General features: G+C 57.3%; 1 protein-coding gene across 1 annotated transcript; it reads left to right on the forward strand.

The window, feature by feature from the left end:
* Window positions 1-17: 17 nt before the first annotated feature.
* Window positions 18-23,257, forward strand: LOC111158393 (pleckstrin and Sec7 domain containing 4). Its single transcript, XM_022520395.1, has 18 exons — window positions 18-270; window positions 7,674-8,777; window positions 9,874-9,999; window positions 10,282-10,360; window positions 10,862-11,243; window positions 13,601-13,608; window positions 13,695-14,001; window positions 14,419-14,499; window positions 14,645-14,757; window positions 14,991-15,049; window positions 15,227-15,316; window positions 16,435-16,478; window positions 16,831-16,991; window positions 18,005-18,075; window positions 18,197-18,363; window positions 18,873-19,017; window positions 19,287-19,430; window positions 20,972-23,257. Exons 2-18 carry the CDS (start codon window positions 7,794-7,796, stop codon window positions 21,227-21,229), a joined length of 3,219 nt encoding a protein of 1,072 aa, XP_022376103.1. The 5' UTR covers window positions 18-270; window positions 7,674-7,793; the 3' UTR covers window positions 21,230-23,257.
* Window positions 23,258-24,153: the final 896 nt, after the last annotated feature.

The raw sequence follows: 24,153 nt of genomic DNA on the forward strand, positions 1-24,153 counted from the left end.
TGGTGCAGGGTAGGGGCCTCCAGGCAGTGGGCGGCCTGGGGAAGGGGGCCAGAGGCAGTGGGCCTGGGAATGGAGGCGCTTGTCTTGTGGGCAGGAAGTGTGAGGTGGCAAGCAGCTCAGGAGCCCTGGGGAGGCCGCTGGGTGGGAGGGCTGAGCGTGCGGTGGTGAGGGGAGCGGAAGTCGGAAGCACCGGCAGCCACATTCTCCATTCACTGGTGGACGGCCCTTGTATCGGGAAGGTCTGCTTGCCCTCTCCCAGGGCCTTTGGAGGTGAGCAAGGTGGGCCTGCGGGGGGTGGCGGCCGGGAGGGAGCTGGGGGGAGCAGGGGATGCGGAGAGTCCCGTGTGGGCCCTTGTGGTAGCTGCTGGGGCAGGTGGACAGGAAGGAGGACTCTGTGGGCCCACTGTGTCCGTACCTTCTGTGGGCCTGGCAGGGCTGGAGCGGTCACCCTTGTCTTCCTTCTCGCTGTCCCCCTCCTTCCTCAACCTACCCCTCCCAATCTGGCCCCCACTTACCCTGGCCTCTCCAGAGCCGCTGAGGGGGGGTAATCTGCCGTTATGGGGGGGAGGGGCTCCTTCCTGAACCTCTTGTGGGCCTCCCTGGGTCCCTGGTGATGACTGTGAGGCGGTACCCAGTGAGGGGTTCTGTGGCCAGAGGCCTCCAGTGAGCCTTGGAGAGGCTGAAGAGAAGGAAGCCAGGCAGGCCTGGGCTTTGGGTGGGGGGGCAGCTCTGGGTGCAGTCACTGTGGGAGATCAGACACAGAATCCACCATGAGGGGGCTCCTGGTTCTACCTCGCCTTCCGCCGTACTCCGAGAGGCTGGGTTGGTGCTAGGGACGCCAGTAGCCGGCTTGCCAGGGCAGCCGATGTTTCGACCCATTGACCTTAGGTGCGACGGCCATCATTTTACTCACAGACGCCTCCCTGTTCGGGACATTGAGGCCTTCTGCTTGTAGCTGTCAACCTCATGGTAGACGGGAGTCTGCCAGAGGGAAGGTCCTCCTAGGGCCTAAGATCGTATGGTTGGTGTCACTCCTCTGCTGAAAAGGCAGGGGAGAGTGACCTGTCAGCTGATAGTAATACCCCTCAGGCCTGTTGAACCTTAGCCAGGTTGAAAGTAATGTGCCTCAGAGGGTCCTATCTCCCCAGCCTTCTGGAGCTTCAGAACATCCCAGAACTGCTGCTTTCTACAGATGAGGAACCACCCAGCATAGGGCTTAGAACCTGGGCGGTGGGCTCTTTGGGGAAGGAGGGGGGGGACCCAAGAAGGGGTGAGAGTGGTCCAGCCTGGCCTTGAGCCCTCCTCGGGGTCCTTGTCCTTCCCAGGAGGCAGCTGCTCTAGAGACGCATCGGTGCTCTGCCCCCATTCTCTCTATACCCCAGCATCTCTGTCCCATCCTCTCTGCCCTCCATCTTTTCTGTCTTCCATTATCTCTTCCCCCACCCTCTCTGCCCCCATCTTCTCTATATCCCATCCTCTCTGCACCCTCTCTGTTCTCTCTCTCTGCCTGAGCCCCAGCTGACACCCACCCCCCCCGGGGCCCTTGCCCCCCCGCCCCCCCCCCCCCCCCCCCCCCCCCAACCCCGGTGCACACTTGCATGAAGTCTTCTTCCGTGTGGGCAGGATGTGGGGCTGCCCCTAGTGCTGTCTCTCATGGCGCCCTGGCCCAGGTTCAGGCAGGAGCATCTGTCTTGTAACTCCAGATAAGAACCTTCTCTATTCCTCTGCCTTCCAGGATGACATCCCTCACCTGGCTTCTCCTGAGGGCTGTGTGGGCACAGGCTGCCTCCTAAATCCCTGGGTGGGCGAGGAGCCTTTGCTTTTTCCATTGGAAGGAAAAATTGCCATGGCAAAAGGAAGGAGTGTCTGCTGAGTCTGGAAGCTTAAACGGAGTGAGGGACAGAGATGGGAGGCTCCAGGAGGAGGCTCAGTGCCCAGGGAGCCCACTGGGAGGGTTGTCTGTGTGCTTGTTTGTTTTGGCTTCTTGAATGACCAGCAAAGGAGCAAAGTTGAACTGAATAGGACGTGCTGTTTCTGAGCACCTACCAGGGGGCCGGGCCAGCAGCAGCAGCTCCCAGACGCGTTCTGCTTTATCACAGATCTATAGAATAGCTTGACTCCATCTTATTTCCTTATTTTATAGATAAGGAACCAGGCAAAGTTTTTGACCAGAGTCACAGAGCTGTCAGTTGTAGGCAGGACTTGAGTGAGTCTCGTCCGTGAGCCTCCAGGCAGAGGGGGCTGCAGACATTCAAGGCACCATCTCCCCCCTCGGGGCAGGGTCTCCTCCAGCCTCCTGTGGTCTCCGTGTACTAGAGGGTACAGGCTGTGTGCCCAAGCAGAAAGCTGGGGGCGGGGGTGGTGAAAAGCAAATCCACTCTCCAAATTACAATCCAGGAGCCAATGGGTCTCCTCGCCCCCAAGATCAAGACAGTGTTGCACTGAAGACAGGGCAAGGTCAGGTAGGGGTGGAGGGACTTACGCCCCCTTGATCCCCCAGCAGTCAGATTCTGAGTCCTGTACTCCCATCAGCCAGGCGCTGCTTGGCCCCAGCAGTTTTCTCCACTAAGGTAGAGAGGGGGTGTCCCCCCCACCTCCTCCCTCTCCGCCAGCCTCAGCTCCTTCCCATTCCTTCCGCTCACTGTCTGAAGAGCTCAGAGCATTTTGTTGGATTCCAGAGTCATTCCACTTCTCCTGGAACTTATCCTTCCATTCCACAAACCATCAAAGGGCCACTTTATTTTTTTAGGTGAACAAAACCCACCTTATGAGGCATGTGGCAGACCTTTTTCCTCCTTTGTTCTGGTTAGGATACCTGAGACAAGCCATTTCAACAGAGATTTCACTGAACACCGGGGCTGAGAAAAGAAAGTAAACCAAGAAAATTCTAGGCGCTGGAGACCTGAGCTTCTGGTCCCCAGTTCCTGGCCCACCTCTGCCTAAAAGGTGCCACCCTCCCTCCAGGAAATAGAAACCCTTGCCCCACCCTTGACCCTGGCCGTGTCAGCCTGCCCCCACTCAGGTGAGTGGTGGGGCTGCCTTGATGGCCATAGGAAGTGACCTTACCCCCCAGTTCATCCTATCGCTTCATTCAGGGAAGAGCAATTTAAAAAGGAGGTGAGAAAGAGAGAGGAGACGGGGAAGAGAAAGAGAAAGAATGAGAAGAAGAAAGGGGGCAGGGGAGGAGAGACACTTCTTAAATCCTCAGTGACAGTGGCCTTGCACAGGCAGAGAGCCCAAACAAGGTGATTGAGTGGGTGGGTCTTCCTCACGTCTCCTCCTCTCTATCCAGCTGCTGTGTGGGAGCCAGGACCCATACGAACATTTTGGTTCCTGGCCTGGCAGGACCTCACCTCTGGGAAAGCTCTGCCTCAAGGGCACTGGGCTTCCTGGGAGGAAGATGGCAGACTGCCCTTGGGAGGAAATCGTGAGGTCAAAATGATGCTTAATCTCCTCTAAGCCTCAGTCTTCCTAGTCCTCTAGTAAGATCTTTGAGGAGGGGCTTTCTGAGGATCCATCCTTCCCATCCACTCATCCATCCATCATCCATCCACCCATCCCTCCATCCTTCCCTTTTATCCATCCATCCATCCACCCATCCATTCATCATCTATCCATCCATCCATTCATCCATCCATCATCCTTCCTATCCATCCATCCATCCATCCATCCATCCATCCATCCATCCATCCGTCGTCCTTCCCCCCATCCTTCCATCCATCCCTCCCTTCCAGCCAACCATCGATCCATCCGTCTATCCATCTATCTATTCTTCCCTTCTACCCTCTGTCCCTCCCTTGCATCCATTCATCCATCCATCCATCTTCTCCATTCCACAAACTCAGAGGACCACAATTCTGTACCACAGAATTCCACAAACTCAGAGTACCACTTCTGAGTCAAGTAGGCACTGCACTGATCAGTGGTAAAACTGATGAATTCAAGAGACTCTCTGCTTCAAAATAATTTATGCTTCATTCAATTCACAAAGGCCCAAGGGAATTGATGTATGTATGGGGGAGAGACAGTGATGCTTAAGAGAGCCACAGGCCTGGATGCAGACCCCAGCTCCCCTACTTACTAGCTGAGCTCCCTGGGTCCATTTCTCTCAGTCTCTGAGTCTTTGCTCCTTTTTAGTAGGAAGGAAATGTTACCACTTGTCTCATGTGTGGGGTGGCTGTCCAGACCTGCAGATGAGCTCACGGCTGTAAAGCACCGAGCTGCATGACAGGTGCATTGCAAGGGCTTGGTACGTTCTTTTCCCCTCCCCCGTGAGTTGCACGTGGGGTTGCCAGGTAAAATACAGAATGCCCATTAAGTTTGAATTTCAGTTAAACAGAGGAAATTTTTAGTATAAGCATGTCCCAAAGATTAGGCATCCTGTATGTGTATTTGCTCTATACCGTGGAGCTATGTGCTGCCCCTTTGGAATGGCCAGCCTAGAGCCAGGAACACTGCCCAGTGGGCTCTGTCACCACCCCCCAGGTGTCCCACGGGTGATCCGGAACTTCTCGAGGTGACTTTTAACTTCCAAATGTACTTCCAAATGTACTTGTACTGAAGTATAAGGAATACCCAGAACTTTGGAGGCGGGTGTGGGCATAACACATGCACGCAACAGATTCAGTCCTTCAGTACTTCTGTGCTGAGACAGGTGAACAGAAGCACAAGGAGTCTGTCTTCCTGGTGCTCACATTCTGGGAAGGGGATGCAGACGAGCGTGCCGGAAAGCACTGGGGGTCACACCCTGCGCTAAATGCTCTGAGACGGGGATTGAGGGCTGGGGTGGAGCCAGGGTGAGTTTAATTGATTCCGAGGAGTCGTGGCCCAACCAAACCGTACACCTCTTTCCCTACCCAGTGCTCCATCTGTCTGTCTGCTTCCCTTCATTCCCCAGTCCCAATCCCTACCTCCCTCAGGCCCTTTAGACTCCTTGGGCCCCAGAAATCTGCTCCCTCCTTTTTGGTCTCTGGAAAGCTGTGACAGCTTCTCTGATTTTTTTCCAATGGAGCGCATTGAGGATCACCTGGGAGGGCAGATCCAGTGACCTTTGATGCCTCGCAGAGTTGTGAACACCCACCCTTATGGCTCCTTAATTCATGCACAGATTTATTTAGATGTATGTATTCGCAAAGAGGAACACGTGGGACTCTTGTCTCATACAAATGGCAGGATGTCCTCTCCATGGGCCGCTGCTGGCTCTTCTCATTCCAGTTATGGGCGTTTGAACTTTTCCCATTAAGTGAGTTCACTAATGAGAGTAGGGGGAGTGCTGTCATCCAGGCAAAATGCTCTCGTGGGCGCAGGGCCATGCTCCTGAGGCTGACACGCAGTCACATACCATGTGTGGATGTGTGGAGCAATGAGAACCAGAGCAGGGGTGTGGGGAGGAGGGCCAGCCAAGCACAAATAGACTAGGTCTTGGCAGGGAGGGAGGGAAGAGAGCTATAAATAAGGTGCTTCCCTTCACCTCTGTCCTCTGGCTCCTAAATGGAGCTGCCTTCCCAGTGTTCCCAGTACCGTGTGGGCCGCTTGCTCCAGAAGGCTGCGGTGGGGGGATCTCACCTCCTCTCTCCCACTGGCCTGGGGAGGGATGCATGGATTTGGAAGGGCTGCCAGAGTATAGACAGTGGGTTGTGAGACTCAACTCCTCCCTCCCCCTTGGATAGAGGACCATGGCAGCTCTCTTACACAGAGAGGACGGAGAGTAGAAAATGGACGGCTGCTTAGGGGGAGGGAGGTATTCTGGGATTGGCCCTCTGAGGAGCCAGCTGAATACTTAGGGAGCAAAGCCTATGCATCCTCAGCCTATAAATGGGGGCAGGGCTAGGGGTGGAGACAAAGAACTGAGCAGGAGCCAAGGCTAAGCTAGGAGACCCATGCAAGAAGAGCCCAGGGCAAGACCAGTGCACACTGATTTGATTCAGAACATCGTATCCAAGATTAAAAATAAGCAACAGCCCCAGCTTTGGAGAAAGCACAATTTTCACAGTCACTGCCAGAACCTGGTGGCCCTGAAGGTTGGCTTTCCCCAGGGACTGCAAGTTCAGGATCATGAGACCGAGTTCAGCAATGACATATTCTTGCTCCGAGGTAGGACTGGGGTGGGGGTGGGGGGTTGGGACAGAGAGGGAAAAGTCCAGAAAGGGGTTCTATTTCTGAGGGACTTTTAGGCAGAGGCTCTCAGGAGGAACAAGAAACTGAAATTCATGGTGGTCCTGTGTCATTTCTGTCGGGCACCCTCCTGAAAGAGGGCGCAGTGCCAAGCCATGTTTCCTAGGTGACCTCAGGAAATAGGTTTGGATAGTAGGCCCCTCATCTGACCCTGGTTTTCCAGCCCTGGGGATTCCTATTTATTGAGTCTGATGTCTGATGGTGGGCCCATAGGTAGGCAGCTGCAGGGGTAGGGGTAGTGGTTTACAAGTTGGGAGCGGGTGTGTGTTTCTTTCTTTCTTTTTTTTTTTAAGATTTTATTTATTTATTTGACAGACAGAGATCACAAGTAGGCAGAGAGGCAGGCAGAGAGAGAGGAGGAAGCAGGCCCCCTGCTGAGCAGATAGCCCAATGCCAGGTATGATCCCAGGACCCTGGGATCATGACCTGAGCCGAAGGCAGAGGCTTTAACCCACTAAGCCACCCAGGCGCCCCTAGGTGTGTGTTTTTTTATACCTTGTTCCCCCAAATAGTTTAATACAGCACACAAGTGCATGTAAGACTTCAGGGTGCAGATGCTGAGTGAAGGAAGTGGCCAAAGGGAAGACCAGAGAAGATGTGTGGAGTCAGGGGTGCGTTCTTTGCTGGGGACCATACTGTGCTGGAAGGGCCATAGCCTTAACCCTGAGCTGCCTGGGATCCTCTGCCCAGTGGGAAATGGGTGTCCATGGGACCAAAACAAGCCATTGTTTTGAAGAAGCAGGGCCACCCAGAGAGCCATGTGACTTGTCTACCTGCAGAGGAGGGAGACACGTGCTCCTGGAAAATACCCTTCAAGATTCCTCGGCTGCATGCACGTGGTGCTAGTGTGGCCAATGCATGGGGCGGGTCTGAGCTGGTGTGGTACAGCCCCCACGGGCTCCGCCATGGCCTCCCCTCCCCTCACAGCTGGTGGCTGGGCCCCCAGGACTGGGGGGTCCTCCTGCGAGGGGCCCCCAGCTGAGATGAGGCAGGATAGGAGGCCTGGGAAGTAGAAATAAGGCAGCCTGTGCCTTCCTCTCTTGGGTGCCTGTGCCTCCCTCAGGGCTCCTGGCCTGGAGTCTGTGTCTGCGTGGCTCCCACGCTCTTGGCTGACGTGTGTTTTCAGTTTACCACGGCTTTCATGCTGTTCTGAGGGACGTCCACCTGCCATTCCTGCCACCAGCCACTTCAGTGTCTAAGTTCTCTGCCCCTAATGCCCAAGAAGATGTCCCATTTATTTTTTTCAGGGAGGCCACTTGGCCACCTTCAGGAGCAGGCAGGTGTCTCCGGAGCAGGGCCGCCGTGGTGCGAGCAGTAGAGGTGGGGCGACTGGGGGTGGACAGCGTCTCTGGTGCCCCCCTCACACCAGGCAAGGCTGTGGAGGGCACACGCCCCTCGGCCAAGGGGGCAACCCCCGGAAACCTGTCTGATACACAAGACGTGGGCCTCCAGGGGCTGAGCACACTTCGCTAACACGTATTTGCTTTCGGCACTTCCAGGGTAGGCGTGTGGATCCATCCCGCTGCCCCTCCCATCCGCCACCAGCGCTGCCCCAGACCCACACCATGGGACTGTGAAGGCAGACACTTCTGGGGGCGCCAGAGCAGCTTGCACGCTGGATGATGGGAGACGACAGACTCTCAGAACACCCCAAGCCCATGGAATTTCTCAACCTCTATTTGGGAGACAACCTGCAGCCTGGCCCAGGGGCGCACCTGAGGGACACGTGCAGCCTTCCCGACCCTCCCGAACCTCATGGAGAACAGACCTGGGCCTTGGAGCCTCCCGATTCTACGAGGCCAGATGCTCCCCCTGGGGGCTCCAGCATGGAGCCCCTGCATTTGGGGAGTAGCTCCTCCCAGGAGGAGCCCAGGCACAAAGCAGCGCCCCCCGGGTCACCAGGGAACAGCCATCCCCTGGGGAGCCCGAGGCAGAGCCAGAGCACGTCCACGCAGGTGGTGTTCTGGGCAGGCATCCTGCAGGCCCAGATGTGTGTCCTGGACCTGGAAGAGGAGCTGGAGAAGACAGAGGGGCTCAGGGCTGAGCTGAGGTGCTGCCTCCCCGCTGCCCCTGTGGAGCTCCCCGCTTTCCCCTCCAGCCCCGCAGGCCCCCAGGGCTCAGGCCTCCTCCCCAGCTCACCTGTGGATGACTCACCAGTGGATGAGGCCCCAGGAGGAGACAGCAGTGGCACTGAGGGGGAGAACCAGCACTCCCTGTGGCCCAGGGAGGGAAAGACAGACTCCTCCCCGGAGTGGGGTGCTGAGGAGGAGAGCCTGTTCTTTGACAATCCCCTCTTTTTGGAGAGCCCTTGCTCGGACAGTGCTTCTGGAGCTCGCTTGTCCTGGGGGCTCTCAGACTCCTGCATGGATGTGGGACCCAAGCCCGAGTGTCCCCACATCCTAGAGCCTCCTCTCCCAGGAGGGGGAGTCCTATGGGAATTGGACAGCGAGCTGGATTTGGGGGCTGGCACAGCTGATTCTAGCGGGCACACCACGCCTCCGTTCCCTGTACCCACCTACAAACCTCACTCTTTCTCGTGGCCTGTAGTGAATGAGGCCACCAAGGGGACCCCTGAAGCACCTCCTGACTGTGGGGAGACTGAGGTAAGCCGAGCCCTGGGGACCCACCCAAGACTGTGCGTAAGGACAGGGAAGGAAGGGCTATTCTCTGTGGTCACTGGGCCCAGAACACTCCTTTTCGATGCTAGGGCCTTTTGGAATCCTGAAGCAATATAGCAGAAAAGCAGGCCCAGTGTGGCCTTCAGAATTACAGGACATTGTACAAATGCCATGATGTCAACGGAACGTGCTGGCAATTAAGTCCACAAATGTCTCCATCTCAGCAGCTCCAGGGACTGTGTCTGGACACATTTGGAGAACAAACAGCTCCTCCAAGGCAGTGTGTTCCAGGCCATTCTTAGACTTGACCCCTCCCACCTCCAGGACTTTCCCAACCATAACAGGCCAGATGACCTCTGCCCCAGGCAGGAGATATCTGTTTTAAGAGTCTGGCCTTTTCTTGAGAGATTTCGGCATTTGGTTACTTTGAGTTCACCATCTTTCATTCCCACCCCTCCACCCTACTCCCCAGGGTGGATAGATTGGGCCCTCATGACAATGGCAGATATCCTCAATAGCAACTGGGCTGAGCTCTGGGGACAAATGACATGAGATGGTAGGGAGCACAGTTTTCCCAGGGAACATTCTGCTCAAGAGATAAGGAAACTCAAGATGGCAGAGTGGGACTATTACTTTCTAATCTCTCTGGTCCCAGAGAAAATGCAGAAGAGTCATTACCCAGAGTGGATCTCCTACCTGACCCTAAGATAACAGGAGCTGCTAGATACTGTCAGTGTCCCCCAACCCCAAGGCTGCAGTGTTGTGGCTCTGTCCCGTGAGAGTGCGTTCTTGTGATCTTGTTGCTCTAGGGTCCTTGGGGTCCTCAGGGAGATGCCTGGGAGCCCCATCCTCACAGCAAGTGGCTATTGCTCTGCCCCAGTGCCTGGGCGCTGTCACCCTCCCTATAATACAGCCGGTCCTTGGGCTGGTACTACAGACCACGGAGGGAGGAAGATGGGGACAGAGAAGACTGGAAATCTGTGAGCATGAAGGAGGGGCTCCTGAGGCCTAGCGGGGTACATTAAAAGCCCTAAGAACAGTTTCCCTTGGGTCAAACCTCTTGCCTCTCTTTCTCTCTAAGACTTCTCTGGGGGACAGTCTTGGCCCCGCCCCATCTGCAGCATCCAGTGTGGACAAAGTATTGACCTCGGAAACAGGACAAGTTGGATCTGACTCCAGCTCTGCCAGGCATCCTGTGCAACCTTGGGCAAGTCACTTCCCCTCTCTCGGCCTCCCCTTCCCCATCTGTATGGAGGAATGTGAGCCCCGGTGATTCTCGATTCTCAGGGTGGGCACCAGTACCCATAGGATGCAGGTCTTCTCTCCGGGGTTCCTCTTCTGATCTGAGGGCTCCGGATGAGACTGGGGCCCTGTTGCCAGGGTGGGAAGAGAACAGGGAGGGAGGGCCCTGGATATTCAAAGTCATTCTCCCCTATCCCCGTTCTCAGTGCCTCGAGGGCTCACGGAGATCCTGTGCCTCTCTCAACAGGCCCTGCCCAGCCCAGAAGGCTGGCAGATGGAAGAGGGTCCTTCCTGGCCTGGGGTGCCTCTGATTTCCCAGGACGAAGGTGAGACCTCTTATGGGCTCTGGGAAATTGGGTGCGGGAGGCTTTGGATCTGGGTGGGGGGACAAAGATTGTCCTTGGATCTGCAGACAGCATTGAGAAGTCCCGTTGTATCGTGTGGAAGGCAGACCAGGGGTGAAATCCTGCTTCTCTTATGACTTCATTCATGCAAAGGGTTTGAAAATGCTCATTTCGTAGAATTCATGAAGAAATGTGCCAAAGACCCAGCATTTCTGATGCCTGGGTCCTAGTGGTTTAGAAAGCCCTGAACCCTGGGGGTTGCCTGGGGTCTGGAGTCCTGGGAGCCTTCTGCCCGCTGCCTCCACATGTGGGAGGTCCCCAGCCGGAGGAGGGACAGAACGTGCTGCCCAGTTCCAGGGGGTGGAGCTGCAGGGAGGGAGCTTGCGGAGGTGGTCCTCCAGGCTGTTTTCCTGGCTCTGTGGGGCCCCTTGGCCTCAGCCTGCCTCTCACCCCATGTCATCTTTCCTCCATGTTCTTCCTCAGGTGACAGTGATGCTGAGTGTCCCCAGGAGTCTGCTCTGCGCACCTTGGCTCCTGGCCCCTGGGGGAGCCCAGCCTCATCGCCGGAGCCCAGCAGCCCCGAGTCTGAGAGCAGAGGCCCTGGCCCCAGGCCCAGCCCTGTGTCCTCACGGGAAGGCAGCCCATTGCCCCAGGGCCCCAACTGGTGCAGCAGTCTTCCCGAGCAGACGCTAGAAGCTTCATGCCCTTCACTTTTGGAGACAGATGGGGCAGAGCCAAGCTTTCCGGAGAAAGAGGAGGCAGGAGAGCCCCCACAGCCAGGCGAGGAAGTGAAGAGTGAAGGCCCAGCCGGGACTGCTAAGGCTGGAGCCGTCCAGCCTGGCGTGTGCTTGACCGCTGTGGCAGGGTAAGTGTCCGACGACCCCACTCTCTGGCTTCTAATTGTGGATACATTTAAGAATTCCCTGGCCTGGATGGAGCATGAGAAATGCCTGCTGGGATTTAATATACTAACATCGATTAAGCCAGGATTGTATGATGGGTGCCTGCAGCTTTGAGCAACACTGGAGGGTTGGAAAGCATGAGAAACCAAAAAGCAGACAGTTTTACACACGGGGCAGGATTTGCGCTTGGCAAGGCAATGCCCCAAGAGCCTGGACACCAGGAGAGAAGGGGGGGAGGTGTTTGAGGGCCCTGATGGGGGCTCTGTACCCAGAAAAGATGGGTGTCATGCTAAGCAGGGTAGGGAGTGGGAAGGTCAGAGTTTGTCATTGGGGGGGATGACACACTGCTTTGAACTTGAAGGAGGTGTCTGGGAGAAACCCATCGGTGAACCTTAGGCTGAGGGTATGGCTCAGATCTTGGGGGAAGGCCAGAACACCAAGGGCAGGTGTGACTGGAACCAAGGAAGTGGATCTCGGGACCCCACAGCGGGATCGAATGACCCCAAATCTGTGGCCAGACGCAGGAAACCAAGGGGACCATGGGGAAACCAAGCTAGATGTCTGCCTCCCTCCAGAGGCTGCAGGGGGCTGCCAGCACCTGGGGCCTCCACCTGGGAAAGGAGGGGACCTCCTGAAGAGGCAAGGGGGAACCGTGATTGTTCGGGTTGCACTAACTGGAGGGTCGCCCCCCCCCCCATCTCCGTGCCACGGGGTGATGGGGACAGAACCTCAGGCAGTCAAAACGAAAGCATCTCTCTCATGCATCTGGAAAACCATTCAGTCTCTGGAGGTGCTGGGAGGCTTGGGAATCAGTGGGGAGTCTTTCTGGATCTGAGAAGAGAGGGCTCATCATACCAAAACTAAAGTCAAGTTCAGCCCAAGAGAAAAGTAAGTAGATCCACCTGAAATGAGAACCATATATTCATAGTAAGTAATGAAAAAGGATCAATTAGGACTTTTCTTGCTAGGATGCTAAATATTATTACACAAAGAAGTTCAGTCTTATTTTCAGCACAATATTGGGCTAATTTTCCTGGCCCGAGTGTGCTGGTCCCATGGGAGCTCTCCTTTGTGCTTGACTGTCACAGTGAGGTCACAGAGGCTATTTTTATCATACTTTATTGTTTTATTTCATCCCAATCAATTAATTTGATTTTTAATTTTTATTTTTTGGAGGGGGAGGGGCCAAGAGAAAGGGGAAGAGAGAGAATCCCAAGCAGACCCCAAACCTCCGTTAATGAATTTAATCATAGCTTTATTGAGAAATAATTCACAGACCGTACAGTGCACCCATTTAAAGTACCCAATCCCATGACAGTTTATATTTGCATTATTTTTTTCCTCAAAAGCAACTCCCCATCTAGATACTATTTTTGTAACAACACTAATCCACGAGGTCATTTCTGGGCTCGCTCAGCGGATTATCGAACAGCGCTCTTCAGTTGTGACCAGTGTGTTGTCATTTTTCTGCTCTCCGACGGCCCACCGGACTAATGCCTCCGGTTCCTTGTCTGTCAGTGGCTTTTCCTGCGACTCCTAGAATCTTCTGGCCTCACTAACACAGACTTCAGGAAGCCCTGTGTTTTGGGGGGGCGAGATGTGTCTGTCCCTTTGCAGCGGGGTGCTGTTACACCCCCAGGAGCCTCAGAGAGGAGTGAGCTGTGAAGACACGGCCCAGGCGGGGGCAGAGATGGACGTTTGTGTTCGGGCAGAGGGACTGTCGGGTGTGGCCTCGTGTTATAAGCGTCGGTTTACCCGGGAACATTTGCAGGTGCTGCTGATGCTGCTCCTGTCCGGCTCCCTAACTCTGGTCACTGGGCTATGGAATATCCCAACACCCCATAAGGAGGATCCCCCAGCCCCGGTAGTCGGGTTGCCGGGGAAATGGAAGAGTCCGGCAGAGACTGGGCTTGGCTGCCTCGAAAGTTCTGAGTGTCAGATGCTGAGTGTCCCCCGAGTGTGTCAGAGGAAGCAACCTCTGACTGCCCTCCACCCCCGCCGCCGGCTGTCACCGTGCTTGAAGCCTGATCTCCCCTCACCCTTGCACCTTCCTTGGCTCCAGCTCTAGGAGGAAAACCTGGGGCTGGGGCAGGGAAGGGGAGGAGGGCAAGGGGGCATCATGAGCAGGGCAGGACAGGTGAGGGAGACAAGTGGCCGGTGGGGGTCGGGGACACCAGTGCCGTCCCTCCTGGGGATGGGTTCAGTATCACTGGCATCTTCAAAGGGCTGTACCTGCTGCCTGAGGTGAGTTAGGCTCAGAGCGTCCTTGTGGTTGACCTGAGAAGGCACCGTGTGCAAGCTTGGCTCCCGCCCTTGCCAGCCTGCCAGGTACGCCAGGTCTCTGGATCGTCCCAGTGCCCGGGCCTGGCCAGGCAAGGCCAGGCATGAGTTTCCCCAGTGAGGCCCTGGTCCAGCTGCTCCCTCCACCACTCCAGCTCCCCTGCTGATCACCCCTTCCATGACTGACCTGGAGGGACACTTGACCCAGTACCCCCACCTGTCCATCCCTCGTGGAAGTCTGAGGACACTATTGGACATTCGCAGGCTTCCCGAGAGCCCCATGCCCCAGGCGCAGTGCCCGGAGGAAGGCCAGAGGCCACAGACTAGAGACAAGCTGGCTAATGGTGTCAGCAGCAACAAGGTGGCCTGGAACTTGGCCTCTCGCCTCTATCACCTGGAAGGCTTCCGGAAGTCTGAAGTGGCCTCCTACCTGCAGAAGAAGTAAGGGGATTTGACCCTGGGCAAGGCTGGAGGTTGTGTCGGGAGAGGGAGGCACGGTCAGCAGACTCTGTCCACCGGCCGCCCCACTGCTGACCTTCATCCCCTCATTCCTGTCCTAATCCGTCCCCGGGCAGTGCCTGCCTCTTCCTCTTAGTCCCACTTGTCACCCCTTCTCCACACTCTTGAGCCCTGCCTAGAGCCATTGGGCCTGGCCACCTTGGCCCCTGACCCAACTCCACGTGTGCTCCTCACTCAGCAGTAGACGGGTGCCCACAGCAGACCAGACCCTGGCTGCTCCCTCGCCCTCTCACCCTCTGGGGATGTGCACGGGTCCTGGGGCCCCTTGGCATCTGCGGTCCCAGCCCAGACAGCCCCCCTACCCCCCACTGTGGGCTTCATTCCTATTTCCTCTCACAGCAATGACTTCAGTAGGGCTGTGGCTGAGGAGTACTTGTCCTTCTTCCAGTTTGGAGGCCAGAGCTTGGACCGAGCCCTCCGGTAAGGCCTCCAGGCCCTCTCTGGGGAGGAGGGATGACTGGGAGGTGGTAGCCCCGGTGAGGCCAGAATCTGATTGGCCCCCAGCTCTGGAGCCTGCTGGCTGCCCCAGCCTGGGCCCTGTCCTGGACTCTGGTCCTCCTTCCAGGGGCTTCCTCCAGGCCCTGGTGCTCAGCGGGGAGACTCAGGAGCGGGAGCGAATCCTCTACCAGTTCTCCAAACGCTTCCATTACTGCAATCCGGGGGCCTTCTCCTCTGCAGGTAGGGAGGGGGCGGGCCCTGAAGGCAGGGCATGCTGGGCTGCCTTGGGGGATGGCATGGAAGTGTCCCCTGGGTCTGCTCAGGCATTTACTGGGTACCAGCTCATGGGCGTGTGTTTGGGGGGCTACGGAGACCCAAAAGCATCTGCGGTCACCCCACCCAGCCTGGGCAGCGGAAAGGCAGGAGTCCTGGTTCTAAGGAGCTTTCTCTCCACTTGCCTCCCTCTGGGACAGATTCCGTTCACACCTTGACCTGTGCCATCATGCTCCTCAACACGGACCTGCACGGACAGGTGAGGGCACGGGGGAGCTTGAGGCCAGAGGCCTGGGGTGGGGTCATGGAAGGGCTCTGGGGGAGGTAGGTCTGGAGAACTGGAGAAGGTTCCAGAGTGGCCAACGGTGGTGGGGGGAGGTCTTCTGTGGGGGTGGGGAGTGTGTTCCTGCTGCCTCACTTCCCTCAATGGCCACAGAACATTGGGAAGAGCATGAGCTGCCAGGAATTTATCACCAACCTGAACGGCCTGCGAGACGGCGGGAACTTCCCGAAGGAGCTGCTGAAGGTAAGGCACACGGGGCTATTCCCTGGGCTCGTGATACCGGGGCTCCCCCTGTAGCTCTTTATCCCCGCCGAAGGTGGGGGCGATGCTCAGCCTGGGCCTGGCTCTGCTGCAGTGTCCTCGGGAGGCCACGGCCGGTGTACGGAAGGTACTAGAGTGTGCGTCCCAGCTGCCAGCGGCCACACCTTAGAGTTTGTCGGCTTGTGCAAACTCGTAGGCTCCCCTGCCTTGGACCTACTGAATTAGAATCCCTGGGGCTGGGACCCCTAAGATGTTCTCTGGAGTTTCCAGGTGATTCTGAGCATGGGGAGTCTTGAGATGCACTGGGTCTTTGGTTCTCGGAATGAGCAAAGAAGAGAGTTTCAAGTGCCAGTAAGTCTAAGACTTAGAAGCCAGATGTTCTAGGGTTTGAACTCTAGTCTTGGGCAGCTTACCCCCTGGCCTGCTCGAGTTCCTCCTGGGGTAGCGACTACATTACGATGTGGTGCTCACAATGAAATAAGGGTCATCAGGGGCCTAGCACAGCGCGCGGGGCACACGGCTGGCTTTTCATACGCAGCGATGCGCTGGTTCTTTTGTCTGTGTGGTGGATGTTTCTAGAACGCTTGCTGTGTGCTTGGTGCCCTGCTAGACATTGCCGGGGCTAAAAAGGCAAGCAAGACTGCATGGACATGAATACTCTGTTAGATCATTTCCAAGTCCCAATGCCTCGTTGACTCATTACTTCACCATCCATTTGTTGCCTGCCCCCCCCCCCCACCTTGGTGGGCTGTTCCTGCTCTGTCCCATCCCTCAGGGCAGGATGGTACTGGATGATTCATTTCCTTTCCCAGAGAACTAGTTCAGGCCTCCCTAAGCTCAGGGAGGGACTACGATTGCTTTGCTCATCCTGTCTGGAGCGTCTGCCACGGTGCCTGGCACATGGCCGCTCCGTCAGTGGCTGCATGCTTGCACACGTGGGTAGCTGGATGCATGTGGGAGCTGCTTCCTGCTCAAGGAGGAAGGCAGCTGTGCTGGGGGTAGAAGAGGCAGACTGTAGCTTGGCCCTGTCTGACCTGGGCCAGCCAGAGTTTGGGCCCCATGGGCCGAGGCTCCCTGCCCACTGTGTGCTTCTGTTCTAGGCCCTCTACTGGTCTATCCGAAGTGAGAAGCTTGAATGGGCTATGTAAGTGACAGTTCCTCTTCCCTCCACCCCCTGCCCCTCTCCCCTGTCCCTGGGCCTGTCCTCCCTCCACCTGCCTACCTGAGAGTTGCATGAGCCTGGGAGAGGTGCTGGACAGTGTTCCCCTCTGAGCGGGGTCAAGCCAGAGGCCAGGCCCTGGGCGAATCTCCAAGGGGTGAAGGAGCCCAGGTAACACCTGGAGAAGTCAGGGGCCGTGGGGGGGGGGTGGGGATGACAGGAATGGATGGGCTGGCTTTGAAGAACTCATTTTTGGGGATCCTGGGGTACAGGTACATGGGCACCTCCTGGTGGCCTCTGCCTGTCAGTACCCCCAACCTGATTCTCTGATGTCCAGGGATGAAGAAGACGCAGGCCGACCAGAGAAGGCGCAGGTGTCTCCCCCAACTGGCAAGCTGAGCAACCCTTTCCTGCAGCTGGCCCAGAACCCCACGGCGCCCACCTACAAGCAGGGCATCCTGGCCCGGAAGATGCATCACGATGCGGACGGCAAGAAGAGTGAGTGTCTGCTGCCCTGTGGCATGGAGGGCTCGTGTCTGCCACCAAACCCAAATGTGTGCGTGCCTGCGGGAGTGCGGAGCGGCTTGGCGCAGGTGACCGGGGGGCTGGGGTGCAGAGGGATGGCACGGTCAGGGTCAGGGACAGGCAGCCTTTGTTGCTTCCTTGATGGGGATCATGTGCTGGGCACCGGGTAAGATGCCAGGGACAGGGGTTCAGAGACAAGACATACCTAGGTACTCCCTGCTCCCCAGGCCCCCGTGGTAAGGGGGAGGTTAGGTGAGCACATCAGTGACTGGGATAAAAGGTGGAAATGGCTGAGGGGTGTAGGGAGGGGGAGATCAAGTATGGGGGTGTGGAGGAGGGGCAGGCTTTGATTAGACTTGGGGGTGAGGTGTGGGGACAGAGATGGGTGAGGCTTCTGGGAAATGATGGTATCTGAGCCGAACCTTGGTGGAAGAGGCCAGAGGGCATCCCCCCCAGACAAAGCAGCAGGCATAGTCTGCTGGGAACAAAACGGCAGGAGGTACATCTGGCCTCACTGCGGACAGGTGCAGGCTTTATAGCAGGGCAGCGACAGGACCAGAACAGTAATGGGGTCCTGGATGGATCGGACAGGGTGAGGTAGCCGGCCGGGGAACTAGCATTTGGCTTCAAGAAGCCACAGGGCCTGAGCAAGGTGGAGAGGTGACTCCGGAGAAGCCTGCCTTCTTCTGCACGAGGAGCTGAGCCCCTGTGCCTCTCAGGATGGGACCAGAAAGACATCTGGTGGCAGTGTGCTTGTGGGTGGGAGTGTCGAGAGAGGGGACAGTCGGTGTGGACATCTGCTTTTGTTGTTGGTGGGGCTTGAGTGCAACTGCCAGGGTGTGAGGTGTGGCACCTGCTTCTTTGTGACTGTGTCTTATGGTGCTGGCATGTTGCTGCATGTTTATGTGCACCTGGGGAGGGATGAAGTTGGCAGGGAGAGGGGGTCGTGTGTGTCTGAGTCTGGTTGTGTTCTGCTCCTGGGGCAGCGCCGTGGGGCAAGCGCGGCTGGAAGATGTTCCACACGTTGCTTCGAGGGATGGTCCTTTACTTCCTGAAGGTAGGAAGGGGGTGCATGGCCCTGACAGGCAGGGCAGGGAAGGGCCCAGAATGGTTCGGAGGGTGGGCAACTGATGATTACCTCTTTTCTGAGCTCCTGTGCCGCACCCCCCACCCGGCAGGGAGAGGAGCACTGCCCCCCGGCAGGGGAGAGTTTGGTGGGACAGATGGTGGACGAGCCTGTGGGGGTGCACCACTCGCTGGCCACACCGGCCACCCATTACACCAAGAAGCCGCATGTCTTCCAGTTGCGGACTGCCGACTGGCGCATCTACCTCTTCCAGGCTCCGTAAGTCCCCGGGGGTGGGGGGGTGGGGGGGATGGACCAGCAGCAAGGCCCCGGCTTGCCTCTCCCGGGTTCCTCACTCATCACCCTCTGATGGCTGCTGGCCGGGGCCATGGTGGAAGCGGGAGAATGCTGGTGGCAGAGGTCCTTGGGCCGCACCTGCTCCCCCGACCCCGCCCACTTTGCCTCCGACCGGGCCTCTTCCCTGGTCCAGCGCCTGGTCGAGCCTCCTACTTCTGAACCCAGGATTCCAGGAAGCCTCTAGTGATCGATTTTTCCCCCCATTTGATCTAAAAATCTACCGCCTTCCTAGATTTTCCTTTTTGACGGATGATAAAAGCCACCAGCACAGGTCAACTACCTCGACTGGTGGGCGGGCTTCTGGCTTTTTGAAGCGCTGAATCCCGAGTCTGGAAGGCTGTGCAGACCATAGGAGGTTGGGGTGGGAGTGGGGGGAGAGGGGCAGGGCCGACTCTGTCACCTTGGGGTCTGACGGTCTCCTCTGCCCTCAGCACCGCGAAGGAGATGAGTTCCTGGATCGCGCGCATCAACCTGGCCGCGGCCACGCACTCGGCGCCACCCTTCCCCGCCGCGGTGGGCTCCCAGCGCCGATTCGTCAGGCCCATCCTGCCTATAGGTCCCGCCCAAAGCTCCCTGGTACGCGGGCTCCGGAAAGGGTGGGTGCGGCGGGAAAGGGGGCTTCTAGCCCCGGGGAAGAAGTGGGAGATGGGAGGGCGGGGCTGCGCGCCTGGCTTAGGAACCCGGAGAGGGGTGGGCTGCACACTGGGCCCGGGAACCAAGGGAGGGTGGGCGGGCTGCGCGCCTGGGTCCAGAACGTTGAGGGATTTGCGGTGGGCTGCGCACCTCGGGCTGGGAACGGATAGGGGTGCGGTGGGACAGCTTCCCTCTCCGCCTCCCGGTCCCAGGAGGAGCAGCATCGATCCCACGAGAACTGCCTGGACGCCGCCTCCGACGACCTGCTGGATCTGCAGAGGAACTTACCGGAGCGGCGGGGCCGCAGCCGCGAGCTGGAGGAGTACCGCTTGAGGAAGGAGTACCTGGAGTATGAGGTCAGGCTGCGGAGTCTCCGCCATCGCTGGGCTTTCCCACGCCCTCGGCTGGGCCCTCTGCTGCCCTCTCGTGGCCGCATCTGGCCTTGCAGCCTTCGTTCCCCAGGGTTGCTCAGGGCTGGGGGAGGCCCCGTGTGCGAATTCACGTGTAGGGCTGTGCGCAAAGTGTGTGCGTCCGTGTGCACTCAGACCCCTTTACTTCTTGTCCTGGGGGCTCATAGAAGCTGCTTTTCTGGAAACACTCACAGGAGACGTTTGATCAGTTTCTTTCACCTAAGAGTGTAGTGTACTTGGCTTCACTTAAATTGAAAGAAAAACTGTGATTTTAGTTTAATTATTTCCCCTAATACCTGCCTAGTCCTAATAGGCAGTATTTATGGCGTTTGTCATACTGCCTGTATTACCTTGTTTAGTTGTCTAACAACTGCCGTAGGGACCATGATCTTCACTTTACAGGGGAGGACACAGGCAAGGAGGAATGAAACAACGTGTCCAAACCCCATGAATTCACATCCTACTCCAGTCAGGGCTGTACCTCATTTATAGCCTTCACCAAGGACCTTTTCACCCCTCTGATTGATGCTGCACTGTTTTATCCCCTGACCCCCCATTGTATCTCCCCATCCCCCCTTACACCTTATGCCTCTGGTCAGTGTGCACATTCTGGGACCTGAAACAGGAGGGGCAAGGTGAGGGGCAGTATGAGAACAGAGAGGGTCAGAGCCACCCAGAGGCAGAGACCAGAGAAGGGAGCATCTGTGTCATTTCTGGCTGTGTGTGCTGGGCTTTGTGCTGTCCCCTCCCTGCCTTTGTGGCCCAGCCTTTGGCTTGGTAGGTGCACTGCTTCCCAGAGGTCCTGGGGGGACAGGACCCAGCTCTGCCTGCAGAATTCTAGCCTCTCCCTACCTATGACCAGCTGCAACCTGTAGCAAACCCAGGCCCTCCCTAGACCTCATTGCCCTCTTGATCAAGTGGAGACAAGGACTCCTGGGCCACCCAGCCACCCAGGGTGAGCAGGCACTTACTACACTGGGACCCTATCCGAAGGCTGCTAGTTACAGAGGCCTTCCGAGTGTTAAACAGATGAAGGTAGTTAGCATCCCGCTCTCCAGATGCCAATTGTTAAAATGCGATTCAGACTCAATTAGGCTTCAGTACAGATGTGAGCTGTTTGTGTGCAATGCCGCACAGATCAGGCCTAGCGGGTTATGGATCTTTTAGTGTCTTGGGGATGAAACACGTTCTGGAGACATTAGTTACAGTGCTACAAGGTGGAGGCTGTTAGAACAGGGCTGGGCTGGTGGGTGCTGTTAGAATCCTGTCCAGGTAATTGCAGGATTTGGCGATGTGGCTGCCGTGTTCTGCAAAGTTGGCTTTCTCAAGCTCAGTGCAGACACTGGCTGTGGGTCCAGCCCTCTTTCTGCAGAAATCTTTACTGTCAAGAGCTTTGTACACGTGGGAGAGGTCTGCCCTGCATGTTTCTGGCCTCCTCCTGTGCAGAAGCCCGGCTGGTGTTAAGGGGGCAGGGCCGTGTATTGCAGAAAACCCGCTATGAGACCTACGTGCAGCTGCTGGTGGCCCGTCTGCACTGCCCCTCGGATGACCTGGACCTGTGGGAAGAGCAGCTGGGGAGGGAAGCCGGAGGCGCTCAGGAGCCCAAGCCCAGCCTGAAGAAGTCCCACTCCAGCCCATCCCTGCACCAGGAGGAGGCCCCCACCACGGCCAAGGTGAAACGCAACATCTCAGAGCGCAGAACTTACCGGAAGATCATACCCAAGAGGAACCGCAATCAGCTCTGAAGCTGGGATGGCTTCACAGACTCAGACCCCGAGTTCTGGGGTGTAGAAGTGGGGGAAGGGACCTGAGATGAGACCCCATGGAGGAGACTTGCTTTAGTGGGTCCGCACTGGGGAGGAGGCCCTCCCTTTCCTGCTGAAGGACAGCCCCTGCTCCTCTGCAGTCCTCCCTGCAGCTTTCCCGCTACTGCTGTGCCCACCCCCACGGCAACCCGCAGCTGCCCTCGTCCCTGCTCACTCCCAAGGGAGGACAGAGGTCAAGGGGTGGGCTGCACTCCCATGTCACCCTTCTCTGTTCCACAGTCTAAAGTGGCCACATTGCTTGGGCCTGGGGGCAGCTCAGCACTCATTTGAGAATCCAAGAACCCGCGGGCCCTGAGCTTCCAGAAGGGAGGCTGGGGCAGCAGAAGCCTCTGGGCAATCAAGCCAGGGGAGCCACAGCCCTGAGGACAGTCTTGCTCTGGGAGTCAGGTGGCCTGGGGTGAGAGGTCCTGGGAGACCCCAGGCAGCCTCAGGTGACTGAGAGAGCAGGGTGGCTCGGCCCTGCCCCCTGAGAGGTAGGGCTCCTGGGGCTTCGAGGACAAACTCAGTGATGCTGACTCTGGGGCCCCAGGCCTTTGTATGCTTTCCCCCACAATCACCCGTGCACCTGGGGCAGATGGGAGAGGCCACACCCCACACACCCAATTGCTAATCATCAGAGCAGAACCATTGGTGGTCAGTGAAGGCCAGAGGGCATGGGGCCTCCAGAGCTCTGTGGAGAGCCCTGGGAACAAGGGGCCTTTGTTTCCTCAGAGCAGGGAAGGAGGTCCCTCAGGTTCAGACCTGGGAGAGGCTGAGGGGCAAGAGGCCATGATATATCCCCTGGGGGCCCTCTTGGAAGGAGCTGGTCTGGGAGCTGTGAGGGCCGGGTGGAAGCCTGGCTGCCTCCCACGCAGCCCATCCCACGAAGTTGCATTCCCAAGGAGGGGCACCAGGGACCCTTCCAGAATCCCTCACCCCCCTGCCAGCTCTCAGGGGGCTTTGCTGCCCTTCCTGGGAAGTCCCCCTGTGCTGCCCTCTGGCTGCCTCCCAGCTGGGCTCTGGGGGAGGTTCCGGACACTGATGGACCTCGGGCTCTGCCTGTGGGAAGGAGGCTGGGATGGAGAAGCAGCCACCATTGTCTCTGTTCAGCCAAGTGTGCGAGCAGGCTGCCTGCCAAGAGGGGCCTCTGCTGCCCGGCTGCCGCCTGCTGGCTGACGCACGGCCTCTCCAGCCTTCCTGCTGGGGCCCCTCTCCTCCCATCCATGCTAGAAACCAGCCCTGGGGCCTGGAAGGCCACCAAGTGGGGCTGGCCCTTCAGAGACCACAGGGGTTGTCTGGACAGGGCTCAGCTCAGGGCAGGGCCGGGTACTCAGTCAGTGTACAGTAACTGCAGGCCAGTGAAGAAGGAGGTGTGCATGTGTGTGCGAAAAACCGAGGGTCAGGGGGATTGGCGCAGCTGGGACCCCCTGCAGGATCCCAGGCTGGGTCTCCCTTTGCCCGGGCACCTGTGCGCGTCTGAATGTGTGTGTCCGTGTCCGTGTGCGGGTGTGGAACACTGTGTGCAGGCTGTCAGAGCCTCGGGACCTCGGAATCATTTGTTCACCCACTCACTCATTCGTTCATTCATTCATTTCACAACTGATATTGATCACTTTTTATGGAACCTGCCTCTGGCCTCCAGGAGGTAACAGCCTGTCCTCTGGTTCCTTGCTGTTAGGGCAGAGGCACACTTCGTCTTGCTGGAGAGGCATGCAGAAGACACATTCCCACTCTGCTCAGGGATTCGGATTCAGTAGGTTGGGGTCAGAGGCACGGATAAATATTTTTAAAGCAGCTTGGGTCACTGATGTGCAGCTAATAGGTGAAAACCTAGTATCAGATCGAGGTGACTTGCCCCAGGACTGATACAAGCTTGGCCTTGAGTGGGTTATTTGACCTCACTGAACGTGTATCCTTCTTTCTAAAACCAGAATAAAAGGCAGAGGTTTGTCTGCATTTTTGCATGTATGTGGCAGTTTGATGCTTCTTTGCTCATGTGGGACTGGCACCTGTCTTTCACCTGGGCACCTGAAGCCTTCAGAGACAGATGGGGGCCGTGGGACCCCACCTGGCCAATGCAGCTAGGCGCGGCTTGGACCAGAGGCCTGGGGAGGAAGGGAGGGCGAGGCTAGGCTGCAGTTCTGACATGCGACCACTGGGAGGCGGGCTTGCATCTTTCAAGCTTGTGTGCTCAGGTGTCCAGGGGCAGAGCTCTGCTCCCTGAAGAAAAGGAAGTTAGTCTGTTTGTCCCCAGGAATCACCAGAACCAGGACCTTCCACTTCCCTAAACCCACAGTGGTCCAAGCCAGGCCCCCCAACTTCTGGAGAAGTCAGCCATGGGAAGGGTTGCAACTCTGACATCTTTCTGCAGATGGAGAAGAAAAAGAGTTTCTGGAGCCATATGGGGGCAGCCTAGAGTTCCCGCAAAGAATTGTCCCCACAAAAGTGAACACTGAGTGAGCTCCCAGTCCCACTCCTGAGGTGTGGGGCAGATGTGGCCCACAGGCGTATGTCTGACCTTGTGTCCACCCTCGCTTCCTTTCCCACCTGGGAAGTGGGTTGGTGCATCTCTTTGCAGACAATGGGACGGGCACAGGTTCTTGGTGACTAGCTCAGGCTCTGTAAGGCTGGCTGGTTTGTCTCTGGCTCCTCCTTTCCCTTCTAGGGGGACTCAGCCTCTGGGACCCTGGGCCTGCCGTGACCCAGGTGATACCCCAGATGTAATCTCTTCCTGGTCTCCCAGCATCTCTGTTTTGTGTGGCTTTCTGCTGATAACATTTATTTGCTGGTTGTTTGATGGGTACCAGAAAAGAGCAAAAGACCGCTGAGGCCCAAGGCTTGGGTCCTTTCCTTTTGGGGGGGTC

The sequence above is a fragment of the Enhydra lutris genome, unplaced genomic scaffold (genome assembly GCF_002288905.1).
Source record: "Enhydra lutris kenyoni isolate GAN:26980312 unplaced genomic scaffold, ASM228890v2 scaffoldscaffold59, whole genome shotgun sequence".
Taxonomy (NCBI): Eukaryota; Metazoa; Chordata; class Mammalia; order Carnivora; family Mustelidae; genus Enhydra; species Enhydra lutris.

Bases quoted from the DNA above. Each gene is read 5' to 3' on its own strand.
- LOC111158393 (XM_022520395.1), top strand. From the start codon at position 7,794: ATGATGGGAGACGACAGACTCTCAGAACACCCCAAGCCCATGGAATTT. The intron at 16,479-16,830 runs GTAAGTGACAGT...TCTGATGTCCAG, and splicing joins GAGAAGCTTGAATGGGCTAT to GGATGAAGAAGACGCAGGCC. The intron at 18,364-18,872 runs GTAAGTCCCCGG...CTCTGCCCTCAG, and splicing joins ATCTACCTCTTCCAGGCTCC to CACCGCGAAGGAGATGAGTT.